The sequence below is a fragment of the Anolis sagrei genome, chromosome 5 (genome assembly GCF_037176765.1).
Source record: "Anolis sagrei isolate rAnoSag1 chromosome 5, rAnoSag1.mat, whole genome shotgun sequence".
Lineage (NCBI taxonomy): Eukaryota > Metazoa > Chordata > Lepidosauria > Squamata > Dactyloidae > Anolis > Anolis sagrei.
Genome location: NC_090025.1, coordinates 151,082,024 through 151,100,582, shown reverse-complemented (window position 1 = coordinate 151,100,582; position 18,559 = coordinate 151,082,024). Strand labels below are relative to the sequence as shown.

The 18,559-nt window shown below is 39.8% G+C and overlaps 1 protein-coding gene across 1 annotated transcript in view; it reads right to left on the bottom strand.

Moving 5' to 3' along the window:
• The window catches only part of ALX1 (ALX homeobox 1), a 57,622-nt gene extending 39,927 nt beyond the window's left edge, over nucleotides 1–17,695 (bottom strand). Inside the window, exons 1-2 of the mRNA XM_060777372.2 lie at nucleotides 17,332–17,695; nucleotides 3,709–4,013 (exon numbers count right to left, since the gene is read on the bottom strand). Of these exons, the coding sequence (XP_060633355.2) occupies nucleotides 3,709–4,013; nucleotides 17,332–17,578 (552 nt within the window). The 5' untranslated portion in view covers nucleotides 17,579–17,695. The remainder of the gene's footprint in view (nucleotides 1–3,708; nucleotides 4,014–17,331) is intronic.
• Nucleotides 17,696–18,559: the final 864 nt, after the last annotated feature.

The following is an 18,559-nucleotide window of genomic DNA, read 5'->3' as shown; positions in this document are numbered from 1 at the left end:
GATTTTTTTGGAGTGTGGGTAAGTGAAACCATGGATATTGAGTCCATGGATAAAAGGATCATACCATACAAAGAAACACTGAAAATCTGAAATTTAGACTCAGTGAACTTTATAATATGTTTTTGAGTAATAATTGGTTCTCAGAATATCTCAACCAGCATGAACTTTTCTGAGCTCCAGTTTTAAGGCTTAAACTATTGTTTTTTAAAGAGATTATCTAGGTTCTGAAAAGTTACTATGGATTCTGCATTTGATAAAGGAATTTGCACTGGATTTTGCTCTCTCAGAGTAGTCAAACTTGATGTATATTTGCTATGTACAATTCAATGTAAGAAATATCCAAAACTTTGAGAAATGCAATTCTTAGTTCGGTGTCTATTACAATTTTTGACCATAAAACCTCTCTACTGAAATTGAATTGACATTTAATTGAATGTTATGGTTTGTCAATCTGTAAGTTATTGCACATGCAAATTATCACTATGATCTGTGAGTTTTCTCATTATACTTTATCACTTTTAGCTTCTCCGGTCCAGCTTTTTCCTTCAGTTTATTGAATCCAAAAAGCTTTACTGTGTTATACATATACATTCAGAAATAAGTCCCACTTTGTTCAGTGAGAGTTACTACCAAAAAAGTAGTATACAAGGGCAGCCTTAGATATGGTCAAATACTGAAAAAGTTTTCACTACAACTGCAGGAATCTCCCAGTCATCATTACCACAAAAGCAATGTTTTAGAGCGTTGGACCTGTTCTGTTATTAGGTTGGTAGTTTATGTAATCTTTATTGCAATCCTGTTGATCACTGACACAACAGCTGCTTACCCTGATTCAGATAACCAAGCTAGAAACCTAGAAATGCATATTTATTTTAATAAATAAGTTTAACTGTAATGAAAGGGTCTTAGTCTTAATGTATAAATTATTTTCATTCATTTCAAAGACAACCTTCCACGGAGTCCCTTCTTCTTCACCAGTGCATGCCACCGTTGTTGGAAAGGCTTATTGTGCATAGGTGCTAAAGGAAACAACCTTAAGTAGTTTTATGTTATATGCTCAAGCTTATTGTTTTTTCTCTTTGCAACACCCTGTATAGTAACACTGCCAGTCAATGGCTTTTGAGTCATGTCATCTCACTTCAAATAAAATTAGAAGGTCTTGAACCTGATCCTCAAAATAGGTTCAGTACTCTGGATGGCTACTTCAAAATTCAGACTAAAACCACAGAGAGGGTTCACCTGCCTACCAATGTGAAAGCTCCCAACTAATATTCAGTACTAGAATCTGAATTATGTTCTGATTTCTGCTATGCTCATTCTTTATTTAAACAATGTCATCAAGGCATTTGAAACTTCCAGTTATCTTATGACTGAAACATACATGGGCCTCCTTTGATATAGTGGCACTTGTTTCCAAGAAAAAGGACCAGAGACACTTGGCAGCATGGAGCCTGTTTAACATAATTTGCCAGATTTTGCCATTTTGATCCACTGCACAATCACAAATCAGGTTTTGCCTCTGAAGATATACTTAGCAGGCCCTGGACTGCCAGTCCTAGCTGTGTATGATTCATGTGCTCCCAGAAAAAGCTTGTTCCATCTGCTTTTCATAATCTACATATTGGTGTATTTAAAACTCGATGGGTCTGTATACCTTTTTTAAAAAATAAAAAGATCATGTGTAAAATAGCTCTAAGTATGCTTGTTTTCAAAGAAGAGCAAAGCTATGAAACTCAACAGTGTGCATGGCTTTCTTCACCAACCATTTAGGATCATTAACTACCCAAAACAGACTTTATGTACAGAATTCAACATTTACTATTTGGTCTGGTGATGAAAAAAGAATCACAATTCTGTTGTTTGTAAAATTGCTAACTGTAAGTAAACTTTATAATGGTTGATGACCAGATCATAACAGGGAGACAACTGGTATCAACATGCTTAACTCCTTTTCAAGAAAACACTGTCAAAGCCACACAGCAATAGACTGTCAGTTTATGTACTGAAATAATCTCAAAAACCTTTAATATGCAAAGCATTTCTTACATGACAGGGAAGGACCATTGTGGCGCTCCAAATGTGGTTGAACTACAATTACCTTCACTCTTGATACCAGATGCTTATAAGTATCCACATTGTCCTACAAAGGAGTTAGCTTGCCAGTTCTGAATCATAAGTGCTTTCTTACTTATCCTTGATACTTCTATACATTTTGGCAATTATAGAATCATAACCTAAATACAGTCCCATATGTCTAACAAAATACAGTGTGTTCTCTTTAAGCATTTTCAGGTCCTTCAGTATGACTCCATAGCATTTTAAGGCAGAAGTCCTTCATTTTAATAGGTTTCACTACTATTACTGTTTCACACATCCATGCAAATTCCAGAATTGTATCCTCTGCAAATATGGAGGTCATGCTATATATTACACAGCAACCTGATTAGCAAATCCCTTAAAAATATTCTCTTTATCCCTCATGAATAATATTCATATTAGAAATGCAAATAGTGCAGAAGAGAGCCAAAGCCGTGTTTGTCAAAAAAATTTAAAACACTGGATCAGGGAAATACAACTATTCCTGGATCAGATTTGGTGACCCCAGCAATCATTATCTCAGAATCCATGAACTGACATGAAATGTCCTTATGCAAGTCAGTTTTCTTTCCTCATGCAGAGATAACAAATGTGTCCGGTCCACTATAAGAATATAAAAAGAACCATGCAACATTAGATTTATCTAGTTTTGCATTCTAGTCATACAATAGCCAGTCAAAAGTATGACAACAATACATGAACACAATTGTTTCTTCCATTTTGGTATTCCCAACAACTGTGATACACAGCCATTCTAACTGGCAGCTACTGGTAGCCCTCTCCCCCATTAAGTATTCTAATCTTAAATCCATTCAAGTGACAGCCTTCACTACCTAAGAGTAAATTTCACTGTTTAGTTATTTATGGTGAATTACCATACATAATCATATATAAGTCTACCTTAGGTATAAGTCAAGGGAAGGTTTTGGGAGTAAAATTATGGATTTTGATATGACTTGTGGATAGCTCGACAGTTATTTCATGGAGAGTGGAAATCACCAATGCCACCTCAGGGGACCACCCGCTGCTGCCATTTCTCCACTCAGACCTTCTGAAAGGCCAGAAGTGGCTACATGGTGGAGAGTAGAGGAGGTCTGTGCTTCTTTTAGGTTCTCCCAGGACAGACTAACACCTTGCTTTTCAGTGCTTACCTTTTGTCACCATACTCAGAGTAGGGGTGGTTCCTTTTTATATATAAGAGTTAATGTACAATACTCACGCTGACTCATTGATAAGACATCCCAGATTTTTTGGGTTGACTTTTTTTTTTTACTAGAATTGATGAGAATGGGCTGTTTCCCGCCATCTAAATTCAGGAAATCTTCCTAGGTTCTAGCTTTATGAGAAAACATTTGAACTTTCAGAACTGTGCAAGAACTGCTGTGCTAAACCCAGAGATGTGAAATTCATGGAAATTTTGCTTAGTCTTTCAAGCCCCAAATGCTGGCCCAAAAACAAAACTATCAAATTAAGCCATATGGAAACTGGCCAAGTGGCAACCACAAACATGCAATTGAGAGTTGGTTCACAGATACTTCTGCAGTACACCTCTGCTTCTGAACTTTATAGAAAACAAGATGCTTTGTTCTGGGACAAAACTGTAGTTCCTACCTGAACTCTGGCCTCTGTGAGTTCTGTTCTCAGGGCCAGCTGCTCCCTTACATAAACATCGGGGTAATGGGTTTTCTGGAACACTTTCTCCAATTCCTCCAGCTGCAAACTCGTGAAAGTGGTCCGGTGCCTCCTCTTCTTGCTGCTGGAGACATTGCTGTCGCACTTATCTCCAAGTTCATCCAGATCTCCTTTCTCCTGCATCCCTTTCACGGGAGATAGGCGGAGGCTGCTGCAGTTGTCCAAAGGCCTCCCCAGCTCCGTGTGAAGAGGCTGACCTTCAACTTTCGTAATCCCGTAGGTCACTGTGCAGCACAAGGAAACAAATTTGGTTGGGTTTGTTGCATCTTACATTTAGAAGCAGTGTATGTGCGTATGTGCATGGGCTTAAAAATACTTTTTTTCACCACAGCTCCCAGAATTCCCTGTCAACATATTGTTTTTGCTGCTGCTATTGTTTGAAGGAAAAGGAAAAGAAGCAAAAGGAAGATGTACATGTTGAGCATCCTTTATCCAGAATTCTGAAATTTGGAATAGTCCAAAATCATCCACACAAGAGTAGCTGGACTGTTTTAATTTTTTTATGATTGCTGTTGATACATGTTTTATTTTTATTATCTGTTTTGTTGGCATCAAATTGTGCCTTTTGTAAGCCGCCCTGAGTCCCCCCTCAGGGGTTGAGAAGGGCGGGGTACAAATGCGCGAAATAAATAAATAAATAGCTGAGATAGGGACAGTTCTGATTCTCATGATTCAGTGTAGACAAAGTTTGCTTCATGCACAAAAATATTTTAAAATAGGATATGAAAAGACCAGTTGGCTATGTGTATAAGGTGCATATGAAACATGAATGAATTCCATATTTAGACTTGGGTCCCATCCCCAAGATATTATTCGTTATGTACATGTGTGCAAATACATGAGTTTCAAAATCTGGGGAAAAAATCCAAAACACTTCTGGTTTTAAACATTTCAAATAAGGGATACTTAGCCTGTAAATCATAAAGTTATGTTGTTGGTGCATATCTTTAGGATTTTTCCAATGTATAGAGACCCTATAATGAACCCATCATGATGTTTTCTTGGCAATATTTGTTCAAAAGAGGGATGCTATTGGCTTCCTTCTGAGGTTGAGAGAAATATTTTTTTGCTCAAAGTCAGCCAATGGCATTTCATTTTTGAACAGGGATTCAAACTCTAGTCTCCAGAGTCATCGTTCAAATTACAATACCAACTTACAATGATAATTAATTTAGACTATTTAAAATTACAAACAGGAAAAGCAATGTAAACACTTGTAAAAGTTAGAACAGTTTAAAACAACAAAGTGCGCAGACCTGAATGAAATCATTATGTCCCGACGTCTTAGCTTTGGCAGCATAATCACTAGAAAAGTTGTCTGGGGAAGTCTGGCAGTCCGAACAAGTAACTTTCTCAAGTCCTAATAGATTAATAGATGGACAGTCTATGTCTAGTACCTATGAGGAATTTCTATTTGTGGCTCATAGGTTGTGTAGACTACTCCTTCTCTGGATCAACAGGAGTTTCAGTCCAACAACAACTTTCTGTCTTCTAGATATGGTCTTCAAGATATATAGTATTGCTGATCTGCCACGGCTAGCATTGTAAATCATTGGTGAAGGTAGTGGAGCTGTAATTCAGCATCTTCTGGAGCATACAGACTCTCGACTTAGAAAAACAAATATTCTCAACAGAATCATCCCACATCTGTCTACTCATAAGAATCATTTATTTACATGCTTATTTCTTTTATGTGCTGTCTCTCTCCCAACACAGAACTCAAGAGTGTTTATGCACTCCAATGAGATTTGCTTTGAGGTAAAGAATAGATATAGTGGTTTGAGTAGTGGATTATGACTCAAAATCAGAGTTTGTATCCCCGCTCTGCCTTGGCAACACATTGGTAGGTCACACTGTCTCCAACTCAGAGAAAGGCAAAGGCAATATCCTCTCAACGATTCTTGCCACGAAAACACTGTGGGTCCTTCCACACAGCCACATAACCCAGAACATCAAGGCAGAAAATCCCACAATATCTGCTTTGAACTGGGTTATCTGAGTCCACACTGCCATATATTCCAGTTCAAAGCATAAAATGTGAGGTTTTATTCAGCTGAGTAGAAAGGGCTTGTGAAAGAGCCTCCTTAGGGTTGCTACAATCTGGAAATCACTTGAAAGCACACAAGCACAACAACATTGTCAAGGACTATGGCCTAAGAAAGATTATTTGAAAGTTTTTTTACATATTAGCTCTCATCACTTTTACTTGGGAGAAAATCATATTGCAATGGAATTTACTTGAACATACATTTATTTATAATTCCTGTTACATATTTTATGTCTGTAAGTCAAACAAAGAACAGTAGAAAATCAGATCAAAATAATATTACAAATGTACAGTTCAATACTATAAATGTATGTTTAGAAGGAAATCAAACATTTGTGATGGCACTTATTCTCCAGAAAGTCTGTTCAGCTCCGCAGAGGCATAAGGCTGTTATGACAACACATTAACATTGTGTAAGCCACTCTGAGTGCTTTGCAGCTGAGGAACGGGGTAAAAATTACACAATGTAACACAAATTTTGTTCCTGGGTTATACATTTCATTTCCCAGTTGGTTATATCATAAAAACATGGTAAACATTTATTAAACTGCAAAAACTTTGGTTGCACATACAATTAAACAGGAAATAACCTAAACCAGGAACAGGTTTTTTTTGCAAATTCTGTTACACAGTGTTATATAAATAAATGAATTAATTAAATAATAAATAATGCAATCGTGCCAGAAACCAGTCCAAATATGTTTAGTGAGAGTTTCTTTCAGGTAACTATGCATACATTTGGACTCTTCTAATGCAAACCTAGCATATCTACTAAATATTGTAAATTTACTAAACTCACAAGTAAGTCATTGTGAGTTTAGTGAGGTATACTTCCAAGTGAATCTGAGTAATACAGGAGATGTAAACACTTCAGCTACAATTCTATTTGCACTTACCTGAGAGTAAGCGCTTTAGACCCACTGACCTAAATTCAGTTGTTTATCACAAATAGAATAAGGAGGAATTTGGAAAATAAATACTTATGTGAGATCAATCTATGCAATGGGTCTGTGCTTGATAGTAGTTGAGATTTAAACCTGGATCAGTTGAAGCATATGCCATTGGAATGGGGCATTTATGGATGTAGTATAACACTTAGATAGAAGTGAGTATGGTTGTTGAATTCAATAGACATGCATGTGTATGCATGCCTTCAAGTTACCTATTCATTTATGGTAAACACATGAATTTCATAGGATTTTCTTAGGCGAGGAATACGCAGAGGTGTTTTTGCCAGTTCCACCTTTGAAAATAACCTACAGCAACTGGTATTTCTTGGAGATCTTCCATCCAAGTACTAACCAGGACTGAGCTTGCTCAGCTTCCAAGATCAGAAATTATCAGATGCCTTCAGGGTACTTAGAAATAACCATTCCAAATGATTCCAAATCACTGTATTTGATATTCAGATGAAATCCCAATTAAAATTATTAGACAGAAGAATGTAACAAAGAGACATTAAAGAGCATATCATTATCTTAAATTACAAAGGGTAGCAGGAAAGGAAATAAAAATGACCCAAATTTTCCCTCCTCCACAAAAAAAGAAAGGAAAAAAAAGAAAAAAAAGGCATGGCTTTGTAGAAATTTGTGGTTTTCTGCAAAATTATTGTGTCAAACAGATTGTCTTCTATATTTAGTTACAATGTACCATTTGTCCTTGGGAAAACATAAGAATATGATTAAAGATGGGTGGGCAATATGAGGAAATTTCTCTCCTTCCCCCCTCCCTAAGAATTTTGTCCCCCAAATGAAATTTTCCTTCAGTCCTAAATTTCTAAAGTTGCAATAACTTAAAATGTTAGTTGCACATTAGCAAATACAAAGAAAAAGGGGCAAGGGAATGCCAACACAGCCAATATAAACAATTTAAGTGTGAATTATTTTCAGCGCCAAACTCCTCCCAATGATAGGAAAGTCATGGGTACGCAGAATTCATTTGAGAGGACTGTTGCCCTCTTTCCCACGTAGCCGAACATTTGTCTCTTAAGCCTCAGAGGAAATATACAGCGTTTCTTGGAATATGCCACATTTCCAAGAAGAGTGGCGCACACTATAAGACTGGAAAATATCTTCACCTTTTCCTGGTTCTTTTAATTTTGGACAGGTGCGGGGTGGGACAGGGATTCCAGCCTTTCGAAAGCAGTAAAACTTTACAAAGGATGGCACCCAAGGTGCCCTTAGGACCTTGTTTTAACAGCTCTCTTCCACTCCCGGTAATTTCATTAGTTAGTTTGGTATAATTTTAACCAGACGCAGGCTGCAGTCCAGTTTCCCTCAAGGTAAAAGCCTTACTGAAAACATTGAGGCTAACTTCCAAGTCTAAACTGGATGCATCTACACTATATGGTTGTGCGGTTTGACACCACTTTAACTACCATGGTTCAATAGTATAGAATCATGAGAGTTGCAGTTTTAGCAGTCTTTAACCATGTTGTATTCTGCCTCCAGCACCAAGGAGAGGCGTAATAAATTATTATTATTATTATTATTATTATTATTATTATTATGCCTTTTCTGCATAAGTGCCTCACCAATCTGTTAATCCCAGGATTTCATAGCATCGAGGCATGATAATTAAACTGGTATCCAGCTATATTATCAGGATTTATTTGTATTTTATGAAGTTTTTATTTTACTTTTTTAATTTTAATTTTTAATGTTTGCCATGGTTGCTAGAAACCACCCTGAGTGTCCTTCAGGGAGATAGGGCAGTCTACAAATATTAATAATAATAATAATAATAATAATAATAATAATAATAATTTTACAGTATAGAATAGCTGCAGCAACTGCTATTAAGAAGCAGGCCTCACTGACTTCAATTGAGATTCACTTACAGTAAACATCTTTAGGTTGGGGGCTGCAAATTAGGATAGGAATTGGTTAGGTTTTCTCAGCAGGAAGGTTTTCAAAATCAGATGGGAGGTACATCATGTAAATTAGCTAATTGGCAAGGTTTACGCTCTGCCAGAATTCTTTTCAGCTAAATAGGCGTATACTGTTATTAAATCATTTTTACTGTCCTCTAGCGTTTTCCTAAACCAAATTGAGAATCATGCAAATGTTATGACAAACCATTACATACAAACAACGTTAGACATATTACATTTAAGTGTGTAACCATGACTGGAAAAAGATGAGAGCAGAATATGAAATAAAAGATCTGTCTAATTTTTTCCTCGAGTCCCCAAATGTAAAAAAGTATTTAAAACTTCAGTTGAGCATTTAGAAATACAAACCAGATATCCAAAGAAAAGGGGCATGTAAAGATGCCAATTAAAACTAAGCAAATATTAGAATTCAAGGTGGCAATTATTTTCAGTGTAAGACTTGTATGGCAAAAGTTTGTTAAATGAATTGATGTATCAATTAAAAATTTAAAAATAAAAATATTTTCAATGTTTTATTTTCTGGAATGCTATAAAATTTGGGGAATTCAAATGAAAACTTTATTTGTAAGGACAAATTTTAATGGAGGGAGGAGGAGGGAAAATAACTACATTATACATCCCTATTTGCCCCCCACCCCAATAAATCCACCCTGAGTCCCCCCCCCCCCCCGGGGAGATAGAGCAGAATATAAACATATTATTATTATTATTATTATTATTATTATTATTATTAAATTCTTAACCATATTCACTTATTTCTACACCTGAGAATCTACGATATTTCTTCACTATTACCAATATTTAAGACTTTTTTTAAAAAATCTATTTTACCACTGGGGGGGGGGGGAATAGATGATGAAATGGTGATGGAATAAGTTATCTACGCAAAAGTAAAACCAGTTGAATCTAATGAGATTACTTCCACGTAAATGTACACGACATTTCTGTCTTGCTTATGTAAGGAAATAAAATCCACTGGACATACTGAGATTTATTAAGAATTGAAGTACATGAAGTATCCACCATCATGTACTATCATTTTTTAATTATTATTATAAACATTTTCAAATATTTTTATTATTATTATTATTATTATTTCATATCAAAAGCATTGCATAAATAAATATAAAACTTATAAAAAAATAGAAGGAGCACAAGCGGCTAAATATTTTTTGACCAAAACCTAGCAACAGCGACTGCATTGTAGCTTTAAACAAATTTTCCTCTGGGTTGCTGTGAGTTTTCCTGGCTATATGGCCATGTTACAGCCTGGAAAACTCACAGCAAACACAATTCTTCCTCTGTACATGAGGCAGGACATTATGGACAAGCATACAGATGCAGAGTTGTTTTTTCTGCTCCTTAGTCGCACAAAGTGGAGGATTCCATTAAAAATACCCCATTCTACCATTTGGTGCAAAATAAGTCCATTGAGTCCCCTTGGAGAGCGAGGATGAAATATAAATTATTATTATTATTACTATTATTGGTGCAGTGGGTTCAACTGCTAAGCTGCAGAACTTGCTTAAGTAGCAGCTCAAATCCAAGGGACAAGGTGAGCTCCCATTGTTAGCCCCAGCTTCTGCCAACCTAGCAGTTCAAAAACATGCAAATGTCAGTAGGTACAGCTTTGGGGGGGAGCTAAGGGCACTCCATGCAGTCATGCCGGCCACATGATCTAGGACAGGGGTCCACAAACTTTTTAAACAGAGGGCCAGGTCACCATGAATGAATTCCTATGCACAGTGCACATATCTTATACACAATACAATAATTAAAATGAAGAATAATGTTAACAAATATAAACTTATTAGTATTTCAATGGGAAGTGTGGGCCTGCTTTTGGCTGATGAGATAGGATTGTTGTTCTGCGCTTTCGAGTCGTTTCAGACTTAGGTTGACCCTGAGCAAGGGCCGGGTAAATGACCTTGGAGGGCCGTATCCAGTAGTTTGAGGACCCCTGATCTAGGAGGTGTCTAAGCTCTTCTGCTTAGAAATGGAGATGAGCACGACCCCCTAGAGTTTGAAATGACTAGACTTAATGTCAAGGGGAAACCTTTACTCTACTATCAACAGTAAAAATGAGACATTTTTGTTTATGTACAAAATAAGAGGAAATTCATTTACCACTCAGTTACATACTCTGAAAACTTGGGTTTTGTTAAAGATTGTACAGAAACTCTCTCCCTAAGAAGATTAGATTAGCGCCCACCCTGTTCATTTTCCATAAAGACCTAAAAACATGGTTGTTCCAATGTGCCTTATTGCTTTTGATGAATCTATTCACCAAAAGAATTGACCCTTCTAGCCATAACTGCATTCTCGACTCTTGCACTTTACTGTTGTCCCTGCCTTGGAGCTGTACTGTAGTGATCTGACTTGGCCCTCCAGCCTTGACTTATCATCTACTTCTAGCACTTTGCCATCAACTCTGTCCTGACAGCTGTATTGCACAAACCTTTCCCTTTATGCTTGGCTATTGGTTGTTGTATGATGAATAATGTTTTTAATTGTGCCTTTATGATGTTGTATGTGTATTTTTATTGTGTTATATTTTAACTCTAATTGACCTTAGTCTCCATGTAAGGTGCCTGGAGTCCCTTGGGGAGATGGTGGTGGGATACAAAAATAAAGTTGTTGTTGTTGTTGTTGTTGTTGTTAGGAGCCCCAGGTGGCACAATGGGTTAAACCTTTGTGCTGGCAGGACTGAAGACCAACAGGTCGGAGGTTCGAATTCGGGGAGAGTGTGGATGAGCTCCCTCTGTCAGCTCCAGCTCCCCATGTGGGGGATATAAGGGAAGCCTCCCACAAGGATAGTAAAACATCAAAACATCGGGGTGTCGCCTGGGCAACGTGCTTGCAGACCCCCCCCCCCCCCGCCGCAGGACTGAAAACCTACAGGTCGGAGGTTTGGATCCGGGGGGGAGTGTGGATGAGCTCCCTCTCTCAGCTCTAGCTCCCCATGCGGGGGATATGAGGGAAGCCTCCCAAGAAAGATGGTAAAACATCAAAATATCGGAGTGTCCCCCTGGGCAACGTGCTTGCAACCTCCCCCCCCCCCCGCCCCAGGACTGAAGACCTACAGGTCGGATGTTTGAATCCAGGGAGAGGGTGGATGAGCTCCCTCTGTCAGCTCCAGCTCCCTATGCGGGGACATGAGGGAAGCCTCCCAAAAGGAAGGTAAAACATCCAGGTGTTTCATTGGCAATATCCTTGCAGATAGCCAATTCTCTCACACCAGAAACGACTTGCAGTTTCTCAATTCGCTCCTGACACGAAATAATAATTATTATTATTATTATTATTATTATTATTATTATTATTATTACAGTTGCTATAAACAATCAACAACTGCTGACTGTAAGATTAAATACGGACAGGAATCAAATGCTTGCTTTGAAAAAAAATCTCTAACTTTACAAAGGTTGGAAGCAAAGAAAGGAAGGAATTCAACTTTTGAAGACAAGTATTAGAAGAATCCAAGCAGTGGGTCTTTTTAGTTGATTAGTGGGTTTTTAAAAAAACTAATCCACATGGCAGTATTTGCTGAATAATCGGAAAGATCTGCAACCTCGTTAAACTAAACGACGTTGTAATAAACATTTCACATTTCATTGCTTTGTCGGCTCTAAAAAGGGAGCCCCACTAACGGGATTTCGGTGGGAAGCCATAGAAGAATGTCCCGCTGGTTTCCAATGGAAATTTGGTAGATTCAAAGGGTTTGGAAATAACAAAGAGAGAGGTTTTTTTGAAGGGACTTTTACACATTTTATGCCGGTTGTGCTTGTCAAAGATTTCCCAATTTAGTACATGAAATACAGACCTTTGAGTCCCTCTCTCCTGTAGAAGGATTAACAAGATTTCAATCTGTACTTAATTGGAGGTAAATTGGACTGAGAGTGGATAGATTTATTTGGAGGTCAGGACTATCTTGAAGGTCGGGGAAGTGTAGGAAGGCAAAGAGAAATGAGTCAAGGGCAGGAAATATAAATTGCGCCCATTGACATGTAATATAGATGTGCAGTTTGACACCACTACTTCATCACACTAGACAATGAATCCACTTTCAATCCGGTTTCTGCCTCCTGCAGAATTCTGGGGTTTGTAGTTTAGGGAGGAGCCTAGGGCTCCTTCCTAAACTACAAACCCCAGAATTCTGCGGGAGGCAGAAACCGGATTGAAAGTGGATTCATTCTCTGGTGTGATGGACTGCCATGGCTGAATGAGAGTTGTAGTTCTCCAGCTTTCTTTGTAAGGCTTCGTTTCCCCCTTAGAGTGTGTTAAAGGAAAACTGGGGAAAAACAATTCAACCGAGAGCGTTTGAATGCGTCGGGATCTTTGATTATAATAAACTTTATTTATAACCCGCTTTATCTTCCCAAGGGAGATATTGATGGAATAAGTCGATCAGGGAAAATAATCGGCTCGTTCGGTTCTCGGTTTCTTCAAAGAAGAAATATGAAAGCATATAGTGTCATTACATGAAATAGTAAAATCTATATATTAGACATGCTCCCTTACATAATACACCGGGACATTTGCTCTCTCCTTTACAATAGATTAGTGAATGTCAACCGAATAGATTACCTCTTGTTTTTGAAATAATATTTAGACACCTTCCACACAGTAAAATTCCACATTTTCCGCTTTGAACTGGAATATATGGCAATGTGGATTCAGATAACCCAGTTCAAAGCAGATATTGTGGCATTTTCTGTCTTGATATTCTGGGTTATGTGAAAGGGCCCTTACTTAACTTTTGGCGTGACTTTGAAATTGCTACTAATTCAATATTCTTTCCTATTCTTCATTTGTTTCAGTTCAGGAAATAACTGATAGTCCTCAGCCATTTTTATGAGCCTTGATTAGATCCAGATTCAATTGAATTCGCATCCCATTGACAGCAATGAGACAAGGCCCTTCCACCCAGCCCTATATCCCTGAATATCAAGGCGGAAAGTCCCACAGTATCTGCTTTGAGCTGGGATATATGGCAGTGTGGACTCAGATAACCCAGTTCAAAGCACATCTTGCAGGATTTTCTGCCTTAATATTCTGGGATATAGGGTTGTGTGGAAGGGCCCTGAGACAGGCATGATTTAATACTCTGATTCAAGCAGTAACAGGACTCAAATGGCTCCTAATCTCATCCATGTGATACATATTAATTCTTATTAAAATACATTTATTTCTTTATCATTTCGTCTCCAAAGCACTGCATAAATTAGTATAAAACTGAATTAATTTTCAGTGAATTTAATTTTTTAAAATTAAGATACATAACAAAATTTTATGTATTAAAATATTAATGTATGTATCATCTAACATACATTTAATAATATATGGATAATTTAAGATACTATAATATAAGGTACTATTATTATGCATTGGATGTACATATACGGGCAGTCCCCAACTTACGACAAAGCTAGGTTCTGTTGGTTTGTTTTTAAATTGAATTTGTACTTAAGTCGGAACAGGTACTTTTTAAATGTAACTACAGCCATATATGTATATATGCCTGTAGCATAGGGAATGGTGAACACCCCTGTGATGTTTCCTTTGCTGTCTGTGCCCCTGTTCAGAAGATTTCGGTTCACTTTCTTCCCCTGTAAGTTTGGTTAAGATGTTCTCGTCGTGGAAGCAAGGATTGGTGAGAAAGCTGCAGTAAATCCTCCTCTTCCCCATGAGAATAAGTCTTCCAGGGGAAATTTCCCTTCCTCGGGGCAGATTTCTCTCACTTCCTGTAGTCTCATCCCTGTTCTTAAGTGTGGGTTGTTTGTAAGTCGGATATTTGTAACGCGGGAGACTGCCTGTAATTAATTTTATACACTCCAATTACACTGGCCAACACACATTTTGGTGCCTCAAATGTTAGACCTGTTTGTAGATATATTTGACCTGCTGATTTAAAGAATGGCACCTATTTTCTCCTATCAGCTCTAGCTTTTGAGATATAGAACATAGGCTACCTACCAGTCCTAACCTACTGGACCATAGAAAAGCATAAGAACCATATCTAAGATGTGGTCTATCTATCCTAGGCAATTTTCTGAATCACAGCCCTAAATATTCCATGGAATAGGCCTAAAAACCAATACACCGCGGGATTTGTGTTGTTGTTGGACTGTATTGTTGGATATGTTGATGATATAGTTGTCCAACAGCAGATTTGAGAAGATAATACTGCTTCTATGGGAACACGGGCTTCCATGCACGTGTAACCCTCCCACGCGTGTCCGTGAACCTATTAACGGGACCGTGGGCTCTGCTTTCTGCTCTGTTTTCTCTCCTCCCTTAAGAAAAAGGGGCTCCATGTTCCTAGAATAATTAATAGACAGTGACTATAAGTCCTTCCAGAGAGCCCCTTTCACTACTTTAAAGAGTATTACCATCATCATTATCAACAACAACAACAACAACAACAACAACAACAACAACAACAACAACAACACATAATGCGCTTCTTTTTCTTCTTTCTATATCTTGCACGAGGGAGATATTTTCTCCATCAGAGATAAAGACATCAGAGTCTTCTCCTTAAGAAATGGAGACAAGTTTGGACGACCGACAACTGGAGAACCTACTTTTGGGGAATGATCTAACTTTTTGTGGTAATATCTAACCTCTTTCTCTTTACAATGGAAGGGAATGAAGGCGAGAGGAAGGCCTGAGTAGGTCCCCCGCCGGCAAGAAGGATCAAATCAATTGGGGAGGCTTTCAAAGAAAGCAGAAAGGAAGGTTTTTGGAGAATCGAGTAGCGGATGAAGTCCTCAAAATCCTCCCCAAAAGAAAGGTTCCTTCGGCAACCAAATGTCTTTCATTCCAAGAAGACCTTTGGATGGGCGCGAGCCCTGGAAGACCATTAGGCAATGCTTTAGCGGGGAAAGAAGTAGCAAAACCACCTCTGAATCCTCACCCCACCATGGCACTCATGCCTTGGGTGGCCATAAATGGACACGAGCTTTGAAGGAGCTCCTTTCCCAACTGCATCGCTCCCTCCCTTCGGTAAGGAAGCTCTTCATAGAATCATAGAATCAAAGAGTTGGAAGAGACCTCATGGGCCAAACAGTCCAACCCCCTGCCAAGAAGCAGGAATATTGCATTCAAATCACCCCTGACAGATGGCCATCCAGCCTCTTCCTATAGACTTGCAAGGAATTGGTCTCAGGGTGCATCTATTCTACAGAATTATTAGTATCAATTAATTGTTAGTAGTATTAATTATTATTAATTAGTATTAATTGGTATTAATAATTATTTATTATTAATTCCGTAGAATAGATGCACCCTGAGACCCCCACGAGGTGTGGATCCCTTTAAACACTTTCAAACCAGGAACACCCCCCCCCCCCAATGTTTGTTCCATGGTGGATTATTAATTCGCTATGTAACAAAATTGGGGAGGGGGTGTTCCTGGTTTGAAAGTGTGATTTCCTGTTTAAGTGTGCAGTCCTTGCTTTGAAAATAGTTCTACTCCACCGACGTCATTTTTGTGGCTGCCACAAACAATGCTGAATTGAGTAGGACTGGAGGAGATCATCACTGAAAACCTATAGCCCAATGTGCTGCCGGATGCCCTGCAAAAGAAATGTTTTATGCCGTCTACTAAACTTTTTCCCCCCATGTGTTTATGGTAGACCAAATTAAGAAATGATTTTTATAACCCAGGAACAAAAATCGTGTTACATAGAGGAATAAGGAAGAGGAGGAGGAGGAGAAAGAGTAGAAGGAAGAGAAGAAGAAGGACATGAAGGAGGAGGAGGAGGAAGAGAAGGAAGAGGAGGAGGAGGAAAAAGAGGAGGAGGAAGAGGAGAAGAGGAAGGAAAAGAAAAGGAGGAAGAGGAGGAGGAGAGGGAAGAGAAGTAAAAGGATAAGGAGAAGGAGGGGGGAGAGAAAGAAAAGGAAAAGGAGGAGGAGGACATGAAGGAGAAGGAGAAGAAGGAAAAGGAGGAGGAGGAGGAAGAAGAGTAGGAGAGGAAGGAAAAGAAGAGGAGGAGAAGGAAGGGGGAGGGAAGAGAAGGAGAGGGGGAAGAGAAGGGAAAAGGAAAAGGAGGAGGACATGAAGGAGAAGAAGAAGGAAAAGGAGGTGGAGGAGGAGGAAGAAAAGGAGAAGGAAAAGGAAAAAAAGGAAAGGAGGAGTAGAAAAAAAGGAAAAGGAAAAGGAGAAGGAGAAGTTATTACTCGCCTCTCCTTATCATCATCATTATCAGCAGCTACATTATTATTATTATTAATTCGGTAAAATAGGTGCACCCTGATACCCGTACGAGGTGGGATCCCTTATAGAAACTATAGTTTTGCGCATTCTTTCGCCTTCTCTGCCGAAGAATGCTAGTGCCCTATCCAACTACAATTCTAATTAGAGTCCATAGAACCACGGCAGTGAAAATGGAGTTATAATATTAGTTCTACAACTTAAATATAAACTCTCCCTTTCGGGGGGGGGGGGTGGTTCCCTAAAAGGCCAGAGGGGAACATTCAAAAGAGAGAGAGGGACGTCCTGCTGAAACCCCCTGGCAAGCACCCCCCCCCCCCCCACACACACACACACACACACAGACAGTTATATACACACGTCCCAAGCGTGGCCTCGACTCACCGGAGCCCTCCCTGGCCGGGGAGGCCCTCTCCATCCGCGCGTGGGGGTTGTAAGCAGCCTGCGCCACGCATTTGCCGCCTTTGCTGTAGAAGGCCTCTCCTCCTCCTCCGCCGCCTCCTCCTCCTCCGCCTCCCCCGTCCAATCCCTCCATGACGTGCTCCAGGGGGGCTCCGGGCGACAAGTAGAACTCGGCACCTTTGCTCGCCGGGGGCCCCTTCAAGCCGAATTTGTCGCCCAGGAACTCCATAATCCCCGACGGAGCCCGCTCCCGGCCACGGACACCGCTTGTTGTCGCGCTGCGCCCCGACGGCGCGTTTTATATCTTGGGCTCCTTGCGCAACCGCCCCGAAAGCGGAGGCCTCCCTTTGGCTCCACCCAGAGCCCCCCCCCCCACTCTCCCTCTCTCTCTCTCTCTTTCAGCGGAAAGGACCGACGGAGTGGGGAGTCCCCCGACCACCGCAGCCCGCTCGCATTTGGCCTCGGATCCCAACAACCCGGAGGCTGCCCTCCTTCTTCCCTGCCTTTGCCCGCTCCTCCCCTTCGCCTGGCGACGCCAAGGGGGCGGGAAGGGGGGATTTGGTTGCCTTATAGACAAAGCGGCGAAAGGGGGGTGTTGGGAAGGGAAGGAGGGGTGCAGAGAGGAAGAACACCCCCCCTCCTCATCTTCCCTCTCTTTCCCCCCTTGCCTTCTCCTCCTTGCGCCTACACTGACCATTTAATGCAGTTTCGAACCGGGATTGAAGAAAGCCTCCCAAGGACTGATGATTCCATCCGAAACCCATTTCCGATGGTGGCGAATGACACCGAGCATGGAGTGCTGATGCGCGTTAAAGACTTCCGTGGGAGTTATGTTGTATCATCAGCAGTTTGAAGCTGGCTAAAAGGTCAGTGTAGATCCTTTTCTCGGTCCCACTCGGTTCTGACAGACTCAGAGAAAGAGAGCAACTGGAAGGAAGGAAACTTTAAAACTGGGTTGTTGTGAGTTTTTCCAGGCTTATGGCCATGTTTCCGAAGCATTCTCTGCTAACGTTTCTCCTGCATCTATGGTAGGCGAAACGTCAGGAGAGAATGCTTCGGGAACATGGATATACAGCCCGGAAAACTCACAGCAATCCAGTGATTCCGGCTGTGAAAGCCTTCGACGAAACTTTGAATCCTTTCCCACAAAAGCATCCTGAATAAGGACTTCAGAAAAACCTCACAACATCTGAGGATGCCTGCCATAGAT